Genomic DNA, 22,325 nt, shown 5'->3' with positions numbered 1-22,325 from the left:
AGGGAGAGTGTTTCCCCTTGTTTAAACTGAGACATCGAACTTTGGGGTAAAAATTGGGTCTCATAGGTAATGAAAAAAAAGTAACAGCCTTCTAGCGGTTTCAACCAACATTAAGTCCTAGAAATTTGAATTTTTCTTAACAACAACAATCATCCCAACAAAACAACAACAATAATTTAGCAAAGTGATCCATATGTACACTTTGTGTCCAATACCCAATATTGAAGGAGTAGTAATCACAAAAATATTTTTGATATTCCAACATCATTGCTGGCAAAATATGCATATTCGAATGATAGCATATTGAAAATGCTGTTGTATTTAATATAAATATTTATGTCAAAATATTGAAAAAGTATACGTATTACCTGTTCAACAAATTTAAATGAAGACTAAGTGAAGAAAGTGAATATCGTCAAGATGTGATAGGATAAAATGGCGGAATCAAAGATTATATTTTGAAATAAATTAATTTTAAATTGCTTGATAAAAATTAATTAAAATCATGACTTGACAAGAGAATAGAATAGCAGACGTGCCCAAATCATGCTGAAACCAAAATTCAATCATTATTATTGGCAAACCGCTATGTTACATATTGCAATGAAATCGAACAATGGTCGATATTGCACATCTAAGATAAAACGCAGTATTGCAAAAACCGCAAACGAAATTTAAAAACTGGCCGCGAAAACATGATCAGTCAAGTCCGATAAGAATTTTCTTTGGTAATTTGACAAATTTTGATTATTCGGAATCGAAAATAGAATGATATTTGAAAGTACAAGTGGATGGCTTTGTGGTTACTGGTGACAAAGTTTGCAGATTAATAGCAAAACAGCACTTGAGGTGAAGTATACACAAAGCAATCAAAGCTAGTTATAAATTAGCAACATTCATAAAGATCTCAGATTCGAACACAACCATCACTATTTTCTTTCGCGTGTAAAACCTTGGCATAAAAAAGATTTGGGATTAGCAATTTATATTCCAAGAGCCTGCATCCACTTCCCATGTTCAAACCTAACGAGTTTTACTCACCTTATGAGTTTTTAGCAGAAAAGCAACAGGATCAAAAGGAGTGTGAGCTGGATTTTTATTATGTGAAAATTTATCTGCGATCAGGTGAGGTGTATCCATAATATTTCGAACATTTACCAAGCGTTCCAGAACCATCAACCATGTTTCACATAAAGCATCCAAATTACCTACAAAAAAATCAGATTGTTAGAGTGATTGACTATAATATTATTGACTAAAAAAACAAAAGCAAAACAGAGACAAGGCTATATTCAAACTATATGGATGAAGCATAGTAGAAGACTGTCTGTGATGGATGAAATGTAGCCTGTATCTACTGTCATACTGTCACCCTTGACGCAAAGATAAACCTATAACTCTATGCGAGTCAATAGTTGATTCACAGCCTTTTGATATACACACAAACATGAATTTTCAACTTCTAGATTTTACTTTAAAATCCATAAGAAAAAAAAAGTAATTGAGTCTCTGTTATACTTGATTTTATCAACGTTAAGTACATAGTCTGCAATACACAATGCACTGGACAATGCTGAAAATTGTGACTGATGCTAGACAGGTAAAAATCGAAAAATCAAACAGAAATTGAGTTTGTGAAACCAGTCATCACCCCAAGTTGATTTCTAATCGTGATCGACGGTAGAGTTAAAATAATTAAGAATCGTGAAGCACAGTAATTTGAATACCGAAGCAATCAAAAACCGGCGCCAATTTTGACTAAAAGATTAATTCAGGTAACATTGAATAATTACACAAATTCTAGTAACAAGATCACACACTTCCTCCCCAGACAAAAGTGACAAGGAAAGATCATATTACCATATGAAGGGATATTGTACTTGTACACCACATAGCAATATTAATGTATCTATATAGAAAAATAATGTTTTAGAAACTCAAAGCATAGCCAAAGGGTTTCAAGCTTATTATAATTTCATTGCTTTTAATTAACAGGATTGAACTATGTATAATGATACTCAAAAAGAATTCCAATAGAATAAAAATCACATCATATTAATAAAACTACACAAACTAGAACCTGACCCTCCCTGGCCTGACCATGCATTGCTCAAATTTGAAGACACAAAGGTTGGACTGGTATAAAAAGTCTAAAAGTCGAGTTTACTCAAAATGACCGGCTAAAATGAAAGCCTTATGAATGTGGTCAAGCGGTATGGAATTAATGTGTTCCCATTTAATCAAAACAGCATTTTTCGGGAAAATATCAGGCTCCAAGAAAATTTGAAAATGAATTAGTACTTGTTTGCTGTTGTGACTTCTTCAATTTAATAAGTGATGCAAATTTAGGATTTATTCCTTCATTATAAAAGTGAATTTTAATTCACAAAAAAGAATGAACGAGAGGTTTACTTTATGTCCAATTATGTCCATTTACTCATGAAATTTTTCCAAGAAGCCACACAAACCAATATAAAATGAGTGAATTTTGTCAAATATTCAATGCATTCCAATGTAAAGAATTAATTTTAATTTACATAACGCGCACTTCATTTTGTCACCTTAAGATCGCTAAGTGCAAAGTAACATACAAGAATACAAAAAATTTCCCCACCGGTATATAATTCCTCCAAAATATTTTTCTTTTTTTTCTATGCCATGTATTTTTGTACTACCCTTTTTCTCACCAAAGTATGAGAGAGTTATACATTCCATGATGCTATTAATATTCTAATTTGAATTTTAATTTCAGTAAATTACGTAGGAGAGTATAAAAGCGCTTATGTATATACAAATTTCAGTGACTATTATTGAATATTGACAATGGAGTTGACACATTTTCAAGTGTTAGTACATTACTATGGCAATTTCAAGTCAATATTTGATGAAGAATTTGATAACTTATATTCTGTGTGACAGGACACACAGCCAGAATTTTTGATTTGAAGATTTTAGTGACACAAATAGGTAAGTGACTGAATTTTAATTAGAGAATTAGGGAAATTGTCAATTAAAATAAAAAGAATTGAATAGAAGAGAATAGATACAAACCTGGTAGTTCTGGTGCTACTGATGTACCAACATTTTCACTGTCCTGAACCATCAATGCCCAATTGAAACTCCTAAAAGTGAAGGCATATTTTTACAAAATGTTAATTCAACAAAATATAAATAGGAAAATTCCGAAAACTGAAACAGTGAAATGGAAAGTTTCCCCGGCTGATTTGCTGTCTTTCACTACATCCGAAGCGAGCGAATGTTGACGAGAGCAGTCAAAATCTGCAGCATGTACATATTTCTTAATATTGTCACATTAAATATGAAGCTCAACAGATACATCATACTTTGTAAGAAGAACATTAGATTGCTTTAGACAAAAAAATGTTATATTAGTATATTGCGAATCTACTTATTATAAGTATGAATTTAAAACGTATTTTTAAAATTTTTGTACATCAAACTGTATAAAAGAGAGGTTGAGCACAACTGATGGTTCGATTTTTTGAGGTTTGCGGCTACGAATGCAATTTACGTTGAATGTCGCCTTTAAGAAAACATTCAGTACAACATCTACATAGTGTATGCAAGCAATTAAATTTCACATTTCAAGACCCAATCATACGACACAAAGAAAAAATAACCGTTCTTAATTAATTTTCTTGACAGGCTTATTTTGAATTTCGTATACATTTCATAGAAACCATGATTTTTGACAAACTCGAACAAATAAAGAGCGATTTCAATCCATCTTCAATTTTATTACTTCCCTGTAAACGAGTTACTTCACAAAGATTGATTTTGGGAATTTGATAACTCACTCAAAGAATGCTTCCAGAGCACCCGACTTTTGGAAATACTGCAGCATGAGATGATATGATAATTTTCTTTCATCGAACAGCATACCCATCGTAAAACCAATCGTACACGTCAAAAATGTGATCCTAAATCAAAATAAAACTAGTTGAAAGAAAAAAATGTAAGTTGTTCATACAATCAACATAGAAAAATCAGAAAGACAAACAATTTACACATTTTCTAATGGTCATTTGCAATATCTAAAAAATATTTTTAGCTGATTTATCTAAACAAAGTATAGAAGCATATATTTATATTCCTGTTTTTCTTGATAAAATTAAATAAAATTTCTCCACAATATATGAAGAATATTTCCTGTGTATGTGTAATTTGACAAATATACTTCACTCATTTAATGAAATAAAATACATAACATTAAATCCAATGGCATGACTATTTAAAGAGGTCAACACGGCTCAAATGAAAAAATCTACATATCAAAACATCATTTATTCTGGGTTATTTACACGAACGAAAATGTGAGATTAAATGCTATAATAAGTATTACCGTAATTAAAAAAGTATTAATTTTCTAAATGTCAACTCTCTGTTGGGGAGATTAGAACAATTAACATATACATTTCTCCATGTATATTTTTTAATACAAAGTGAAATCCTCATAACAGATCTGTCGGAAATCTACAGCACTATGAGAATCCATTGGGAAAGAGATAGAAAAATGAGTCAACCATACACTTGTTATGATAAATCTCTTATATTGCCAGCTTTTTCAATAATCTATATATGAGAATCTTAAAAAATTGGCATATAGCTGACGGTAGAGGGTAACTTCCTCGAGTCCAGTCAACATCAACAAAATAAGAACCGGAAAGAAGCAAAGCTCTTTATACTCTGTACTTCAAATTGCAAATTCACGAAGACATGTGAAATTGTGCAACTTTTCCACACAGATAAGATTGATAGTGAGGACGACGGGGATAATGATTTTGAATGCAGTGGCGTTATGCCCACAACTACTTGTTTAATTTATTTTCAACTTTGCCGTGATACCAAAAAAAATAACAACATTCGAGACAAACACACAGGATGTAAATTCGTAATTTATGAAAACCTCAAATGAGGTTTAGATACGGGACTCAAAAGTATCACATGGGCAATTTCACCTTGTGTCCTAGAAATATGTGAAAAAACATGACAAGATTGTCTTTAATAGCAGGCTTTAGGATAGTAATAAGTAAATATATTTTAAACAAAATTTAGTCAGATATTCTCTGATTGAGCTTTAAGCTTGTGAGTTGTGAGCATTGTGATATTGATATAATTCTACCATCATGCGTTCAGAATATAAAAAATTATTAGATTTTTCCTATCCGTTATTTATTAGGACATTTATCAGGCATGATAACAGACCTTCGTTTGGAAAAGATTAAGTCGAGCTTTCACTCTACAGAGTACAGCCTCAGAAAAATGTCTTCCAAAACCACACTTGACCTCCCACCTGTTTCAAGTCTCCCATCAACCAAAATTAATTAGTGTGATCCGTATCACAACATTCCTTTGATTTCGATATCACCGCAAAAAATGATAATTGGACGATCTCTTAAAAAGTATCTAAAACATTACTGGATTGATTCTGGCGATAGGGTGTTAACAAATTTTGGACTCAAATACTAAGAAGACCTGGCACGTAGAAGCTGACAAACCACGAGACTGAAACGTGACTTGGATCAACCGAGATCGAAAGCGTTGTTTATGGCATGCACGCTGAAAAAGGAAAAAGAGTTGTTCTACTAGAGTCCCTATGAACAACTGTTAATAATGCTTCTCGATTCAAACATATTCACAAAAAATAAAATAAAAAAATTGATAAAACAAAATAACACAGCATCGTCCACTTCTCTACAATACAAAAAATTAAAAAAATTATTTTCAAAACATACCGGTGAAATATGAATTGCTTTGGCAGTTCCGTCACGTAGCAAGTTTGCTTTGAGAAAGCTTGTGGACGCCAATACATAGTTTCGTTGCGAAGTCATATTCATTGTTTACTACCATTGAAAGGTTGTGATAATATACTGGTACCTCCTTATTAAGCTAACCACAACGAAACAAGCAGCTGAATATATTAAAATTTACGTAGTACACAATTTTAATATTCCAACAACAGGGATCTGAAATGTCGAAATACCTACAATATTGTTCTTATATACCAAATAAAATAAAATGATCCATTTTCCCAATATTCACTTTTGTTCTAGCACCAATACTTCCATTGCGCAGCGCCATGCAGAAACGCCCTAAACCTTGCCTTTTTCAGTAAGCGCACAGAGAGTTGAACAAATCTGACTAGACTGCTAAACCACAATCTCTGGCCTTAAGCATTAAGTTATTCGTGTCGAGTACACATGAACCGACTTCAACTGATCTCTTGCCAATTCAAACTTGACCTTGGCTACTTTTATAAATTTATAAATATTTTACATAAAAATTAACATGTGTGTAGCGAGCGCTCGATAGAATGGCATCATACGCTTGAGCCATGCTGTTGCATAAGAAGAAAGAGCCATTCATATAAACAATGTTAGTGGCAACCACAAGAGAAAAAAAATGAAAAAGGCGGCTAGACGGCAGAAACGTGACTTTCTCTAAGTCAGACTGTTCAGGCAGAGTGAACAGTTTAATCTCTGCCGGTAAATGAGTGAGGAGAAAAGAGAAATAAGAGAAAAGGAAAATTTAAAAGTAGGGTTTTTATGATATAAAGAAGCTTGTGTCTGTGGTCAAGACAAGTGCCGGTATTAAAAAAAAGGTTATGGTTTATATGACCCTGCCTATGTGACCAAGAAGTATTTCAATTTGTCGTACTAATATAATAGAGGATAATGAAAAAAATTCATGATAAAATCTCAAAATTTATCCATAATATCACTGAAGCTGAACTGAGCGTTATCATGCATGACGTATCTAAATGTAAATACTGTCTGGCTCGTGCGTGGTCTGTCTAAACAAATGAAATTGAAGTATGACGAAATACCATTATCGGTAGCTACATAATGAAAGTGATATAACTGATAAATCGTTAGTTCAAGTATATCATGCTCCGATTTCACATTGCTTGGGCTCTAAAATACCCACAAATGGTTTCTTTCCTGCGACCCCGTATATTAATGACAGTCATTCAACACACATACGCCAGACAGTACGTGGTAAAATCTACAGAGGGTTTTGTAATCTCAAGCAAGCAATTTACATACATCCTAGGCAAGCAGCTGATATCAGCGGTAGGTAGGGTGTCACGTACTGCTCCCAGTCGTTAAAACCCGCGTACAAATGGCGAGACAGAATCCGTTGGTATGCCTGTAGTTCGTGTAGAAACGTGTATACATTTTTGGTTCGAAAAAATCAAACGCAATATTCAGTTCTCGAACTGCATTGTGGGAAGATGGCGATTTCGATGAAGTGCTGTTTTACGCAAAGTTAAAATCACGAAAAGCACAATCAGAAAACATTCATATTTAACAAAAATTGTTCATGATAGATGAAGGCCAAAAATACTTAATTTTCTAGGCGTACCCGTAAAACCAGTTCAAGCCAACGCATTATGCTAGAATTAGTAGAGATAAAATCTACCAAACAAACAAAAAAAAATATCATCATCCATTAGTACAAATATCTGAGCCTAATTTTATTTGAGTGATTGATAATAGAGTTTTATATTTATTGATTACTCAATGAAGGGATTACCTAAATTTACATATAAAGATCTAGATACAACAAGATACCCAATATAACAATATTAATTGGCATTAGGGGTATTAACATTTTCCTAGTTTGGTAGTCTTCAGCCTGAAAAGAATATTTAAAAAAATTTGGGTACGATATACCGGTAAGTATTTATGTGGTATTAAAAAACAGTAACAGTTAATGTACCTTACAAGATAAAATATGGATAAAAATGAGCCAGTTATAAAGTGTTATATATGCTATATAAACCAAGTTTCAAAAAACTTGAATCTTGATAAAATCTTGACACTATGAGGTCGGTCCTCTGCAGTCAGTCAGTCATCCTGACATCTCATGAACCCATATTTACACTTCATGAATGCTATACAAACATTAGAAATACCGCACCAGACGGTACAGAATAAGGAGAGAGAAAATACTCTCGACTTCCAGAACCAAACCACATGTTCATTTGGGCGGATACACGTTACACAGACGGCCCAAAGTGCTTTAGTTTCAAGATTCAGATTTGAAATGAAGCGTTGGCAGTTTAAGCAATGTCTGACTGACGATCTATAAAAAGGAGCCGTGGGCTACAAATAGATGTTGATCAAATGTGAATTGCCGGTTGCCGGGTTTATTAGTCTGGTGAACCTTTTATTGAGACCACATTGTATGAGCAAACGCTCTTTGTGTTTCTGGCCATGATTAGATATTAGTGTATTAGTACTAGGAACATTTCAGCCAGAAAATAATTCATACACTAGAATTCTACATTTAAAATTGATTCGATTTTAAATAATCCAAATAGCACCTGTTTAGTATACATCAAATTTTATTTGTATACTTTACACATAAATCATCATAGATTTATCTGAAAAGAGGAAAATCTTTACTAGAAAGACAGCATTTACAATCCTAATCATTGAAAACTTTGATACTCCAGAATTCTACATTTGATGTCACTTTGATTTTAAATAATCAAAATAGCACCAGTTTAGTATACATCAAATTTCATTCGTATACTTTACACGTAAACCATCATAGATTTAAAAAAAAAAGAATCTTTACAAGAAGGACAGCATTTACAATCATCATCATTGAAAACTTTGATACTCCAGAATTCTACATTTGAAGTCACTTTGATTTTAAATAATCAAAATAGCACCAGTTTAGTATACATCAAATTTCATTCGTATACTTTACACATAAACCATCATAGATTTGAAAAAAGAAGAATCTTTACAAGAAGGACAGCATTTACAATCATCTGTGGCCAAGAAATTTCAGTTGCAATATATTTTTTAAAAATTCTGTTATATCAATCTCAAGTTAAATTATCTCCCATTAAATACATAAAATATCCATATACCTTTCAAAGCAAAAAAATATAATAATATCCTAAACTGCAAAATGATATAAGTATAAGAATATAATATGCATGAATGCAAGATATAAGAAATTACACTCAATAAATAACTATATCATGATATAATACAAGGTATAACACAGATCATATAGTGATAGGTGGTAATGGTATAATATTTTGAATTAATGCTACCAAAACAGAATACCTGTAACATTCCTTACATTCCTAAATGAAAGAACCTGAATCCAAGTGTGGTTTTGATAAGTGATAATCTGCCTTTGAACAAGCTCCAATTACAAGTGCTAACTACCAAAAACCTATCTTATTACAATCAAGATCAAGTAGCCCATACAAATCACATGTTATTGAAACCATTTTTTTGCATTCTTGGGTTATGAGAGGTCAAATGTTATATGGTAGATTTTATTTTATTTAATATCATCAACAAGATAACACTCAAGAATTCTATAATTCCAGATTGAACCATTATTGTAGAAGATAGTGTTTCAAATGCAACTCTCATCTTTCCTTATTCTTCAAACCCTACTATATCATCATATTATATTATTTGATTAGCTCATTTTCCGAAAAACTTATATTGAAATTCCACTTTGTTTGGGTTATGCAAAAAGTGAGATAAATATTTTTGAATTGGGTTCTTTCTATTGACATCTATCTGTAAGATTTATAACTAAAAAGTTACAACCCACGATCCAGTCGAAATTAAAATTCTCAGGAAAGCATAAATTTGTAATTTACGAGTCAAGCGAATACAGACTATGTGAGCAATACTTGTGATGTAAAAGAATGTTGAAAAACAGGACAGTAGCAATAAGTTTAACACTGCAAAACATTTTTAAAATATTCTAAAAGCACAAAATACAGGTTCCAAATGATTGCAATAAAACTAGATGAACATGCAGTTGATATGAATGAATTATTATTAAGCCTTTTGAAATTTAGTATTTGAGAAATATAACTTTGGTATTTAATGAACTATCCCTAAAATACGACCAAATCTGAATGAGAATATTATATTATGATTTCAAAAAACCCATTTGTTACCAAGATCATTTTTAATCAATTCGCCTACATAGCAGTTTGTGACATATGTCTCGTTGGTATAAAAACTTTTGGCGATTGTCCCAGTACTGACAATGTCTTATGTCTTCTACTAACTGAATGACAGATAACACCTTAGAATGGATCATATACTACTTAGCATTACATCAAGACATAGCAAATCAAAATTGGAAATATATTTTTCTGAATCAAGCATGCAATTATTTCGACAATGATTTAGAGTGCTCTAAATTGGTGTTTCTAATCCTTACTAATGCCACCACCACACTATGTGTTTTTTGGATCTTCGTTCTAAGAGACCCTTATTCCTCAGTCATTTTGTATGTCTGTCTGTTTGTCCATCTGTAGCGTCCAAACGGCTGGACAGATCAGGGTGAATTTTTTCTATGGGTTATCCTGTCACCCTAGTATTACGAGTTTCACCCAAGTTCAGGATTGATATTTAGTTTCCTTGGCAGCAGCAAAGAAACACGCCAATCGGTGAAAATTTTATAATTTTTTCATAATTTATCACCATTTTCATGTCAATGTTGAATATTCAAATTCTAAAAACACTACCCTGCGAGAATTAAAATACGCTTTCGAACAAAATGTCTTTCATCTCCATACTCCATGAACTGGGGAAGCCTTAGGAATTTTAGTGAACATGTTTCAATTATTAGCTACAGCATATCGTTTGCGCAAGAATGCCGACGAGAGCACAGCATTCATAATTGACTGGCAGTTCCTTTACCCGTTAGTTACCTCGAAATGACGTGGCCTCGAGCATCGCGGAGATCCATACTGGGCGCCTACCGGCTTAATCTTATATAGGTGTGTGCCAATGAACTCAAGAGAAAAAAAGTAATGCAAATTCAGTAAAACAATAATATTACTCAGAGTGATAACACCAGTTTGCTGCTGCTGATAACCGGATTTCAAAAAAGTATTCTGCCTCAATACAAACATGAGTCTCAAACATGACTTGCAAGTTTACAACTTCAATGACTTTCAACATTCTATGATTGAGTGATCATAATTTTTCAACATATTATGAAGAGCATGATTTTCACCAGCATCAAAAAGTTTTTATTAACTTTGAAATCATTAAACCTCGCAAGTCTTCTTTAATAAAAAGGGCGCATCAAATAAAATTACCATTTACCCAACAGTATCAACAATGAAATGCAAAAAAAACTCAGCACCTCAACTTCTAGAATATTGCAGCTATAAAAAAAACTCCTTTACTGGAAATAAAAATTCCCTAAATTCATTTCAGATAGTGTATTTTTGTCAGTTACAGGTCTCACGAATTATCAGAAATAGATTAGCATACGCCTAGTGGTAAGCGCACCCCAGCTTAAGAACCACAGTAATATTTATTATTTCAGCGGAATTTGACACGTCAAATGTCAGATGATGATTTCAATATGAATCTATTTCCAATTGTCTGAATTCTTTCAATTCTTTAAAGAATAGCATTGAGCCTGAATTTGTCAAAGTCAAATAATTTAAAACATTTCCGCCTCTGAAAAAACATTACTTCGTTCAATAACAAAAAAGAAATTTGACAATGACAATGAATCCAAATCAAAGCAGTTCAAATTCCACAGCACAATATAGCCAACATTGCAAAATCGAAAGCGATTACAGCATTCTATTAATAACCTTCATACAATATGTCAGAAATCAATTACCCGAATATTCAGTTTCATACAATATACTGTCTGTTGAAATACATCCAAAATAAATCCCAAACTTGAAATTTGAATGGCATGAAGTCCAAATTGCGGCAACAGGAAAAGTAACTAAATGGTTAAGCATCGTTGACTACCCAAAGCTAACTCACAAGCAAAATGTATTTCGATATAGTACCTAGTAAGAGCAATACTCCTATAAAACACTCCCTAAAAACTTAACACTTACATTTAACATACTAACAATAATAATCTACATTAATTTAATAGCAACTGTCTATTTAACATGATTTCAGGTGGAAATATCACATATCAAGTCACAATTTTATCCCAGCAAGATATCATACAAGCTGCTACTGACACAAAGGGGCCACTGGGACTGGTATAATCAATATTTTCCCAGTTTGATATTGCTCTCTTATTAACTTACACCCCAGGTTAGATGGCCTCGAATCACTGGACTAACTAGTACTGGTTCTTAAATTTGTATCTCTTAGGAGTGACACCAACAGAGTTATGTCGCCAACAAATTCAAGTGAAATCAAATGTATAAAATAATAAATGGTGCCAATAACAGTGAGAATTATGAATAGTTTTACCAATAATCTGCAATAATACATTCATTTATATTTGGAGAATGATTCAAAGATATGACTAGAACAACTAAGAGCTATAAATAACATTACTCCGGTACAATAGTGTCTGTGATAATATATCACATACCAGACAGGGTAAGTAATGGATTTTTGTGGTTAGTTTTTCTCTAATAGTGCACAGGAAGCAATACAAAGTTGCCAGTCTTATTCCAAAGTACTCGAAACAAGTATTAAGCATCAAAGCACATACAGGTAAAATATACTAAAATCTTTTTTGAATGATGCTTATTCTTGCCTTTCACTACAAATAAGCATTCACTACGCACTAATATTATGTAATGAGTTTAATCAGGCACTGATGCACAGCAGTTATCACTTGCATTAGCTATCGGGAACATACAGTGAAGAAAATAATAATAAAAAAACCCAAGCTCAAAAGAACCTAAGGTTATTACTTGTTATCGATCTTAAGATCGGTAAGTATGTTGATAGGTATTTGTTTGTTTGTTTGTCTTTTAGATACACGCGATATCTCACGAAAGCGGGTATGAATCCGCTCCAAATATTTTCTAATAATCTTTCATATGCATTCATCATATCTTGGATTAGAAGTCTATTGATTTATGTCGTATAATCAGCGAGTTATTAATTAATTAGTGATGGGACACAAGCTGTCACTATGAAGTAAGAGCGCTGTTTTGGGTGATCCCCTAACTTTCGATCAATAAGTCTTCGGTCTCTTACCGAAATTCTCGTTATGTATCTTGCTGGATACAAGAATATACAAAAAAATAAAAATAAGGTTTCACGTTGGGCCTAAAATGTTATGAAAAATACTATATTTTTTCTTGCATAATATACATGTGCATTTTGGCACACACATTACAGAAAATAACTAATGAAGCATAAGTTATAATTAATTGTCCGCCTGTTTCCATTTTTATTATCATTTTCTACATACTATATATATATAGATATTATATGGCACACAAGTAGTGCGTGTACCAATTTTGTTCAAGTTGTGTAAAGGGACTGAAACCTATGGGCAGGAGGTATATTCACTTGGCTAACACAGACAGCCCCGAACTTGCAATAGAACCAAAATAAGGAAATTATATAATAAATATATGGGCTAACCCTAACCTGTTACACCCATTACCAGAGTACCATTATTACTATACCTGAATTTGATTGAAGTGCTAGGAGGTAAAGTCCATCCCAATCCCATGTTCAGCAATTCACTCAGTTTTTCAGCGACAGTGCATGCTGCTTTAGTTGGACTAGATTGCATTGTAGCACTATGCCTGGTGAAACAAAATAAAGGAAAACTTTACGACTGAATATTTATATGAAATTTGTTTTTTTTTCGGGAAAAAAAGTGTTTCCGAAACTGCTCTCTCTGATTTTGAGTCATACATTTGTTAGTGAGTAAAACACTCGAACAAAGGCATCTTTTGCATTAGACCAGAGATTCTCATCGTTTATTTTATTATTTACCCCCTTGCAAAGCAAACTACCCTCATTTTTATCATTTCAATTCTACAACCAATGCCAATTTTTTTATTCATATCTAAGAAACAAGCGATCATCTCTGTTGTGAGACTAATAACATTTATTGTGCAATGGAGAACAAATTCACCGCTCAGTCAGGTCAAATTTACTTTCATGGGACAATTTTACCCTTGGTTGGGCCTCCCCCGCATCAGACAATAAGAAACAGATTATTTACATTTGCTACTAACATTATCTTTTCTCCATAAATTATTTTATTTTTAGGCTCTATTCCAACGCTTCAAATTTTTAAATAAAGCTTTGATCATTGTCTCTATATTAGATGATTTACATACTTTTCTGCCAAAAAATGGTGTGAGAATATTAAATGTCTTGACAAGATTATTATTATGAAAGGCTGGCCACTTTTCAGACCAACTTTTACTTATATCTGTAAAAAATACTGAAAATGGGAGCAGGCTTACCTGTATCTTTGGCGTAATGGCAAACCAATGGAGAGTTTGGCCAACAGACCAAATAATTCAGCAAGACATCGACCCAGTTTAGATGAAACTGCCAACACAGGTCGTATGACTTTCATGCATCCTGCCCAAGCTGTGGGATTCTAAAATTAGAATACGAGTTGATTAACAATCCACTATTCCATGTTAGTGTTAGGAAGGCTTGAGTCATTGACTCTACTTGAGTTGGATTCAAGTCTCCAATTAACTTGAAGGAACTTGAGTCATTTAAATAGAATGACGCAGACTCGTAATCAACCAACCCCCAGTGAGAGTCAACCTATTGAATGACTCGACTCCGAACTCAAACTTGACACTAGAATGATCTGTGAATGGGACTTAGCTAATACCTTGGGTTTTAGAAACTTCTAATCAACACCACTATAAGACATGTATTGTATGGGCAAACTATATCCCGCGGGCCAAATCCGGCCCGCTGGGTATTTCAATCCGACCCGCCTAAGGCTGCCACAACTGAACTAAAACCAACTTTTTACATCACATATAAATGGCCCGACAGTCTGGGTGGGCAAAATTTTTGGCCCCTGGTCCAAAAACCTTGCCCACCCCTGCTCTTTAGCGTAACCACCTGGTTACCGAAAAGACAAAGTCTCTCTATCAGACCCTATGTAATAAATGTTTTCCAAGCATGTGGTTGCCTGGCAGTATGCTAGCCGACAAGTTCTTTTCCGCCGGTGAATAAGTGGCATCGGCAGTGTTATGTTAATAGTCCTAAAAAACCTTCACCGACAAGGACCTGGACAGCAACTATTGATACAATGACACAACATTGTCATGTCTCAATTGTCCCATTTTTAGCACAATTGTTATACTTTACCACACTCATTCCTGAGTTAGGATAAAAAAAAATAATACAGAAGGTTAGAGTGTTCATGTAAAGTGAGAATGATAAAATTATGACAAGAGAAACAAGTGTGGACTAGGACGACTGGGACACATGTGAAACGACTGTGAAAACACTAAAACATAGAAGGCAACAACTGAGAATCACAATTCTGAATTACCCAAAGTATAGATATATTGTATAAATATCCTCACATAACCGTGGCTATAACATTTTCGGTGACATTGAATAATTATTATTAACTTGCACTATTTCAGAAATCAAAATATTGATTTAAAAAGTAATTGCTAAATCCTTACTTTACTATCTTCCTCCATTGCTTCAGATGAACCAGATGCTTTCAATTTACTTTGTTCTCCATCTTTTCCTTGTTTTGTTGATTTTGAATATTTTGTTGACAAAATTTTATAGAGTTTTGTTTTCTCCTCAGTTTCTAAAATGGTAATATTTTGGAACATTATTCAATATTACTTGAAAAATATATCAAATATACAAAATAGAATAACTAAAAGCAAACAGAGATTCATCTTATTTGAAATATTCTAATCTCAATTCAGTTATATCAAATTAATTAGATTGGATGTTGGATATTCAATTCATTAATTTATTGCAAGTTTGATTTTATAATGAAAAATATAGATGCCCACATTTTTCATTATCATGGATTAAAGATACAAACAACTATTTGTATGATAAATTTAATACATATATTTCATATCATATATATATAACATACAATATCCAACAGAAAAAATACCAACAACTTAGTTATGTGGTGATGGTGTGGTAATTCTAGTTAGAAGAATTACGATTATCACTTATCGAAAAATTCATTCATTGCAAATATATAAAATTACTGATTTTTTATAGAATTTCCCATTTTTTAGAGAAAAAAAATAGGCTATGGTAATTCTGCTCTTTAAAATCAAATCAGATCTATTAGAAAAGAAAATCTGAAATAACAATACATCCCATTCCCAAAGTAATAACATTGAAAAACCTATTCAATATTATGATATTTTAAACAGGGCTAAGAATAAAATGCTCGTAAAAATTTTGAAAACAAGATCAAATTCTCAAATCTAAATTTTTTGTCAAAAATATACAAGAATCGAGGAAACAAAAATATTGAATGTTTTGTAAGAATATTTCATTACAATTGCTGAATGAGTCACAGACAAATGTAACCGAATACTAAAATTGAAAGGTCAGAACAAACATTTGTCATCAAATTTAACTTCATTATCGTATTTGGGAATCCATAAAGGTAAATAAATATGGTAAAAAGATAAGGGTTTTGCGATAAAAATGTTGGTGTTATTCCACAGTCAGTCACTTCATCAAAAATTCTTGGTAAAACATAAATGTAAATCAAAGCAAAAGTTTTCAAATCTAAAGGGAGAAAGAGTTCTGAAAAAATATCTCTCTCATGTTTAACCAATTTTTTACCTTTTTCCACTGATCCGTCAATGCCAGTACCAGGTGTACAAACACTGAGTAACATTGTGCTTTCCCATATCAAACTACAATACAATTGATTCAGTCTGCTCAAAACCTATTAAATAAAATAAAAAAGTCAAGTTGAATTAACGATAGCAACAGACACTAGACATATATGCATTTAATAGGAAAGTGTTCTATCATGAGTATTTAATAAGATACTAACTTTCCACATTATATCAAATTTATTCAAAATGAGATGCTTCAACAAAGTTGCAAAGATAAATATAGTCAAAGATATCATGATATTACAAAAATACAGAGAATTAACCTTAAATTGCCTCTATTAGAATCATATGCCCAAACTCATACAAAATACGAAAGTCATTGATGACATGTCAATAGTTGTAATATGGAAGTAAATTCACAATATTTAAAATATGGATTTAAAAATATACCAAAAACGTTTATTTATTATTAATTTGTATGTTTGCATTCATGTGTTTCGATATGACCAATGAGGAAATTTTCCACAATAAAAAAATCCCTGAACATAAATATAAATCTAGACGCCGCACAGAGAAGGGCAAGTTATATGCTTTATATATACTATTATGATACAATATCAACTGCCGTCAACACAGTATATTATGTACAAGAAAAGCAAAGAGTAATTTGAAATTATTTAATGCATGCATGTATATATGTAACACACTATATCTATCTATACTAAAGTTGGATTGACGACTTTTAACCGTAAACAGAAACAACAAATCATTCTAGAGAAATTGTCTACTTACATCCAGACCATCTTCACTTGCCCAATGACTGATCAACAAACTCCTGATATCATTCTAAATGGAACAAGCAAAGGATATATTAAATACCTTTACAAATAAATAAAACAATCGCAGTGTGATGGCATTATACCAATATATGATATTAAGCTGCATAAAAAAATAAGAGAAAAAAATACATCCTCTGCAGAGGTCAAATGTATTTGAACTTTTCACTCAGGAAATATACATATATTATAATCCGATTTCCGATACAACTGATTCTGATGGCAACACCATAGAGAAACGCAAGAAATAAAAATCCTGAAAGTACTACTGATAAAAGGCTAAAAACAATATTTTTACTATTAACAACTATTATCACCATACCTGTGCTGTCCTACAGACTTGCAACAAAACAACCACAAATGCATGAGCATGAACTAACGATTGTACAAGAGGAATATCTGACGGTTCACTTCCTGCTGGAGCAGATGCGAGTTCGTAGAGTAAAACACTTCCATTGGAAACCCTAAAGATACAAAGTGAATCTTTACTGCCGATTTTTTTATGCAGTCATAACATACTGAGTGAAAATGAATGATCTTTCCACTGTTATATAACTAGACACTTTAAAAACAGAGTCCTTGAAGTGGAGGTGCAAAAACGTTAAATATAAATAATCTGTATCTGAATAATAGGATATAAATATTGATAGGATATAAAATGATTCAATATAGAGCAACAAATGAAAAATTATAAAATAGATATGAATAAAAAAATAAATAACATCTATGATCTGAATTACCCTTCAGTTTAAAATTAATTTTTGGTCATACCTACTTTTATGACAAACAAAAAAAATTATTAAAATTTACCGAAACCTTGTGAACAGTTAGTCGTTATTTCAGACTCACAAAAAAGTACCTATTCTTAACAATGGTGGAACATAATGAGAAAAAAACCTGCATGCATGATATACTAAATATACCATAGAATATTTAAATCGCATACTTCCATATTTCATCATCTAGCACTGGTGTCGGTTTATAAACAGCTTCGAGTCTGTTTAATATTGTTTTAAAATCTGTAAGACCATCAGTAAATACTTGAGGCTTTTTTGACAGTGTCTGAAAAAGAATTAGAATTAATATAAAGAGAGAAACCTTGAAACATTGGTTCAGGTAAGGATGAAGAAAAAATCAAATGGAAAATATATGTGTAATACACCAAAACTAAACCACATATTTTTTAAACAGTCGAATGCCTGGTTCAAATTCCTTCATGCCGAATCACCCACAGTGATCAAGGACTTATTGAAATTGTTATAAAGTTTATCAATGCTGCTAAGTAATACTCAGATAAGAAGGCCCAACACAACCAAATTAAACATAACTACACATAGGAAATATGGTAAAATATGGAACTGTTGTATTGTTTTAGAGCAGGGTTTCCCAAACTTTTTGGGCCGCAAACCCCTGTTTGTAAATCTTATTTAGACGGATCCCCATCCTATATCGTATCAATTTCTGTGCCTAACCAACGACGAATGATAATGTTTTTTTTGACGAAATAAAACTTATGAAAGTCTGAAATCTGAATCAATACATACTGACGGTAAATAACGGCTAACGGCAATGCGATAAGATTTTGATTTATTTGTATATGTTTCAGACCCTTTTCATATCGTTGCGGACCCCCTGTGCAGTCATCTCGGACCCCCAGAAGTCTGCGGACCCCGGATTAAGATAAAATTGTGGTGTTTTCAAAAACTTACTAATATAGATTTGACGAGGTTTGCAACAGATTGGCATGAAGGTGATGATGGGAAATCCATTGGAAGTGCAGGAAGATGGAGAAGGGTGAAAAGCACTGGTAATCCACCATGGTTCTGAAATTCCTGGCAGTGATCATCAGTTGCATTGTTACTCACAATAGCTTGAATGAATTTCATCTAAAGAATATGGGAAGTTTTATTTCAATTTTTTTATATTTGCAAATTTGGTGGTAGATATTAATGTCAGAAATACTATGTTAAAATGCAAGAATCAGCTTCAAAACTGTTGAATTAAAAAAATATCGATACTTTTTCACAATTGTAATTAGCAATGATTGACATTTCAATTTTCCTTTAAAGCTATAATATGCTATTTAGTCTTATTTCCCTAAACTTTCAATTACGACGAAATATTATTCCAAAAACATGATAAGCCTAATCCTGAATAATATAATCCTTTCTGAACTTGTATAAGTTTATACAATGGAATATATAATATAATAATATCATAATATAATAATACAATAATATATAATATCAGTAAGAACAAGTAAGAACATATATATATTCAGTATGGCCACTTGTCTGATAGCAACTGGTTGTACCAGTCATACTAGTCACTAATAAATACTTTATTTCAGTACAGATGATTTTATTGAAAAATATTCTCAGAATTTTGTTAAAAAAAAAATAGCTTTGGTTGGCAAATGAAATAAACTAGAAAGAAGCTTGTAATACTTAGAATACTTACAACATTGTGGATGTAATCAAGGAGTGGAACAGGATGTTTGCTTTCTGTTGATGAAAACCTGTGAAATGAAACTTAATAAAATAAGCTATAAGTAATAAAAAATTGAACACACAATTGGAGAAGGGAAGCGCTGGGAAACAAATTTAGTTATTAATGTGTTATTTCTTAATGAGTATGGCTTTGGTGATCAACCAAACAACATCACCCTCTAGAGATAACATAAGACGACCATTAAACAAGACAGGTGGTTCGGGGCCAGTCGTATATTCCTTGCTTAAACTGGCTTACAAGAATCAAAAATGGTATTAACTGTGTAAAAAAAATTGTGATAATACATACAAATAAGTTGCTTATAATTAAATTCAGAGCGTTTATGTACTTATGTCCTGACAACCTGCCCCAAAGCTTGACCAAAGATCACAGAATCAATATTACTGAGCAAAAACAATTATTGTAAGTAACTTAAAGCAGTATTCTGCAAAGTAAATGGGAATGAATGTGTTGTTTGATAAAATAAATAGGAATAAATGTTCACAAACATTTGGAGAAAGCATCTGAAGTGGAATTCCTAGAAACATAAAATGACGGTCCCACAAAACGTCAAACTAAATATAGAGTATAAGATATAAACAAACAAACAAAAAATTGAAATACAAGTGAAACTTGAGGAATACAGGAACTAAATCTATTTTAGTAATTCTCTCCACAGGTTTTAGTTTCCCTCATGTCCTGAAGATGGCAAACCATGATCAAACAAAATTTTTATTTACGTTTGTGCTAAAGCAGCTGGTTTCTGTGTTGCAGCAGCTTCTTCATCTTCACTTTCTGAAAGAGAATATATTCAAAAAAATTAAAAAAATAACTCATTTATCAAACTCAATACTCAGTTTATGGCTATCTGGTGTGTAGTCTGTAATAGTAGTGCATGCATAGCTGGTAGAAATCTCACAATATAGTAGAGTCAACTTTTCAAACTGCATCAGGGCAATGAGTGGAAAACAAATGAATTTATTATATTATTTTATTAGCAATCACTCACTAGTAAAGTCTATGTTATAATGCTGATATTTTTAGACTATTCTTAAAAAATAGCTTCAGATATTCCTTTCATAGCTAGGTAGTGAAATAGATTCATAGTTCATGGTAAATTTAGAGGTAACGATATTCTGGAAGCCTTTCAGAAAAATCAAATAAGATTATCAGAATGTATTATTATTCGGAATACCTTTAGCTCTCTCTTTAGCAATAATATAGCATCAAACTCAAAAATATTACTGAATTTCTGAATACCTAACTATTCAATATGATGACAATGACAAGGTGGTAACACATTGGCTTAGTTACGTTGGCATCACATATTTAGATCTCGTTTCCAGGCCTAATTGGTCAGCTATTTCACCAAAGTTTAAATTAAAAAATTTAAGTGACCGATGCCAGGAAAGAATACTCCTGTGCAAATTCAGCATATCAATGTATTTGAGCTGCTGATTGCACATGGGCTCGTTAGAAACAGTGTGGAATACCAAAAAATTTGACTATTCATATTCGGAATGTACCTGTATCTTCCCCTTCTACAACCATACTCTCTTGTGTTGTTGTTGAAGTTGTCGATGTACTTGTTTCTGGTTTATTCAACGGTAATCTAAAATATTACATTGTGAGAACTGATCTGATTTCATATTGGTCATTGTTTATTAATAACAAAATATGTGTGATTTGGGTTTTTAAAATTCAATAGTTTTTAATACCTGTCTATTATTGGCATATTTCTGGCCTACTATTTCAGAACTAGCCAGATATGTCATACATAAACTGGTATGGTAATCTTAAATTTTATTTTAACACATATGTTGGTATTCAAATTGGAACCGCATTTAAAAGTCCCTATAAGAAGCATCTCCAAGAATACGAAGTTTTGATTCGTAGTACTTAATTTGACTAGAGTTTGATTCCTTGATAAATGAATACAAGGAGTGCTAACTTGAACTTTCAACCTGCTAATATTATATTGTACTCTCAATTTTATAGTTTGCTTCTTGAAATTTTGAGAGCTTAACTACATTATGTTGAACTTAACCTTCTAAGTTCAATATTAGCGATATTCAAATTTAAATGATTTTGAATTGAAATGATCCTTTTTAACAAATTTCTTTTATTATAACTTAAATCACAAGCTATGCCAAACTTGGCAATACAAAAAATGAACAGAATATAGACATTCATAGCAATACTTAATACAGAAAATTAATCATACTTAGTGCACACAGTGTTTGGATCAGATCCCATAGCAATTAATTCATGAAGTAATTGTATTATTGCTTTCATTGCATCAGTGCGTAATGTAGGCTGATGTCTCATCAATTCATCCATAGCATTACCAAGGTTTGATGCTGTGTCTCGGTCTAGATAATTAGAAATTAAATGTGCATGAACAGAATATGACA

The 22,325-nt window shown here is 32.2% G+C and overlaps 1 protein-coding gene across 3 annotated transcripts in view; it reads right to left on the bottom strand.

Moving 5' to 3' along the window:
* LOC120346107 (E3 ubiquitin-protein ligase HUWE1-like) overlaps positions 1–22,325 on the bottom strand; it is a 79,072-nt gene that overhangs the window by 43,258 nt on the left and 13,489 nt on the right. For all 3 annotated transcript variants that reach the window (XM_078115234.1, XM_078115236.1, XM_078115235.1), the window contains exons 15-29: positions 22,136–22,283; positions 21,438–21,523; positions 20,652–20,706; positions 19,882–19,939; positions 19,131–19,307; positions 18,368–18,483; positions 17,744–17,885; positions 17,378–17,431; positions 16,587–16,692; positions 15,437–15,570; positions 14,237–14,376; positions 13,442–13,564; positions 3,819–3,941; positions 3,052–3,122; positions 1,042–1,208 (exon numbers count right to left, since the gene is read on the bottom strand). In XM_078115234.1, the coding sequence (XP_077971360.1) occupies positions 1,042–1,208; positions 3,052–3,122; positions 3,819–3,941; positions 13,442–13,564; positions 14,237–14,376; positions 15,437–15,570; positions 16,587–16,692; positions 17,378–17,431; positions 17,744–17,885; positions 18,368–18,483; positions 19,131–19,307; positions 19,882–19,939; positions 20,652–20,706; positions 21,438–21,523; positions 22,136–22,283 (1,700 nt within the window). The remainder of the gene's footprint in view (positions 1–1,041; positions 1,209–3,051; positions 3,123–3,818; positions 3,942–13,441; positions 13,565–14,236; positions 14,377–15,436; positions 15,571–16,586; positions 16,693–17,377; positions 17,432–17,743; positions 17,886–18,367; positions 18,484–19,130; positions 19,308–19,881; positions 19,940–20,651; positions 20,707–21,437; positions 21,524–22,135; positions 22,284–22,325) is intronic.

Source organism: Styela clava, chromosome 8 (assembly GCF_964204865.1).
Source record: "Styela clava chromosome 8, kaStyClav1.hap1.2, whole genome shotgun sequence".
NCBI classification, from domain to species: domain Eukaryota; kingdom Metazoa; phylum Chordata; class Ascidiacea; order Stolidobranchia; family Styelidae; genus Styela; species Styela clava.
This window is presented reverse-complemented; position numbering and strand designations above follow the sequence as displayed.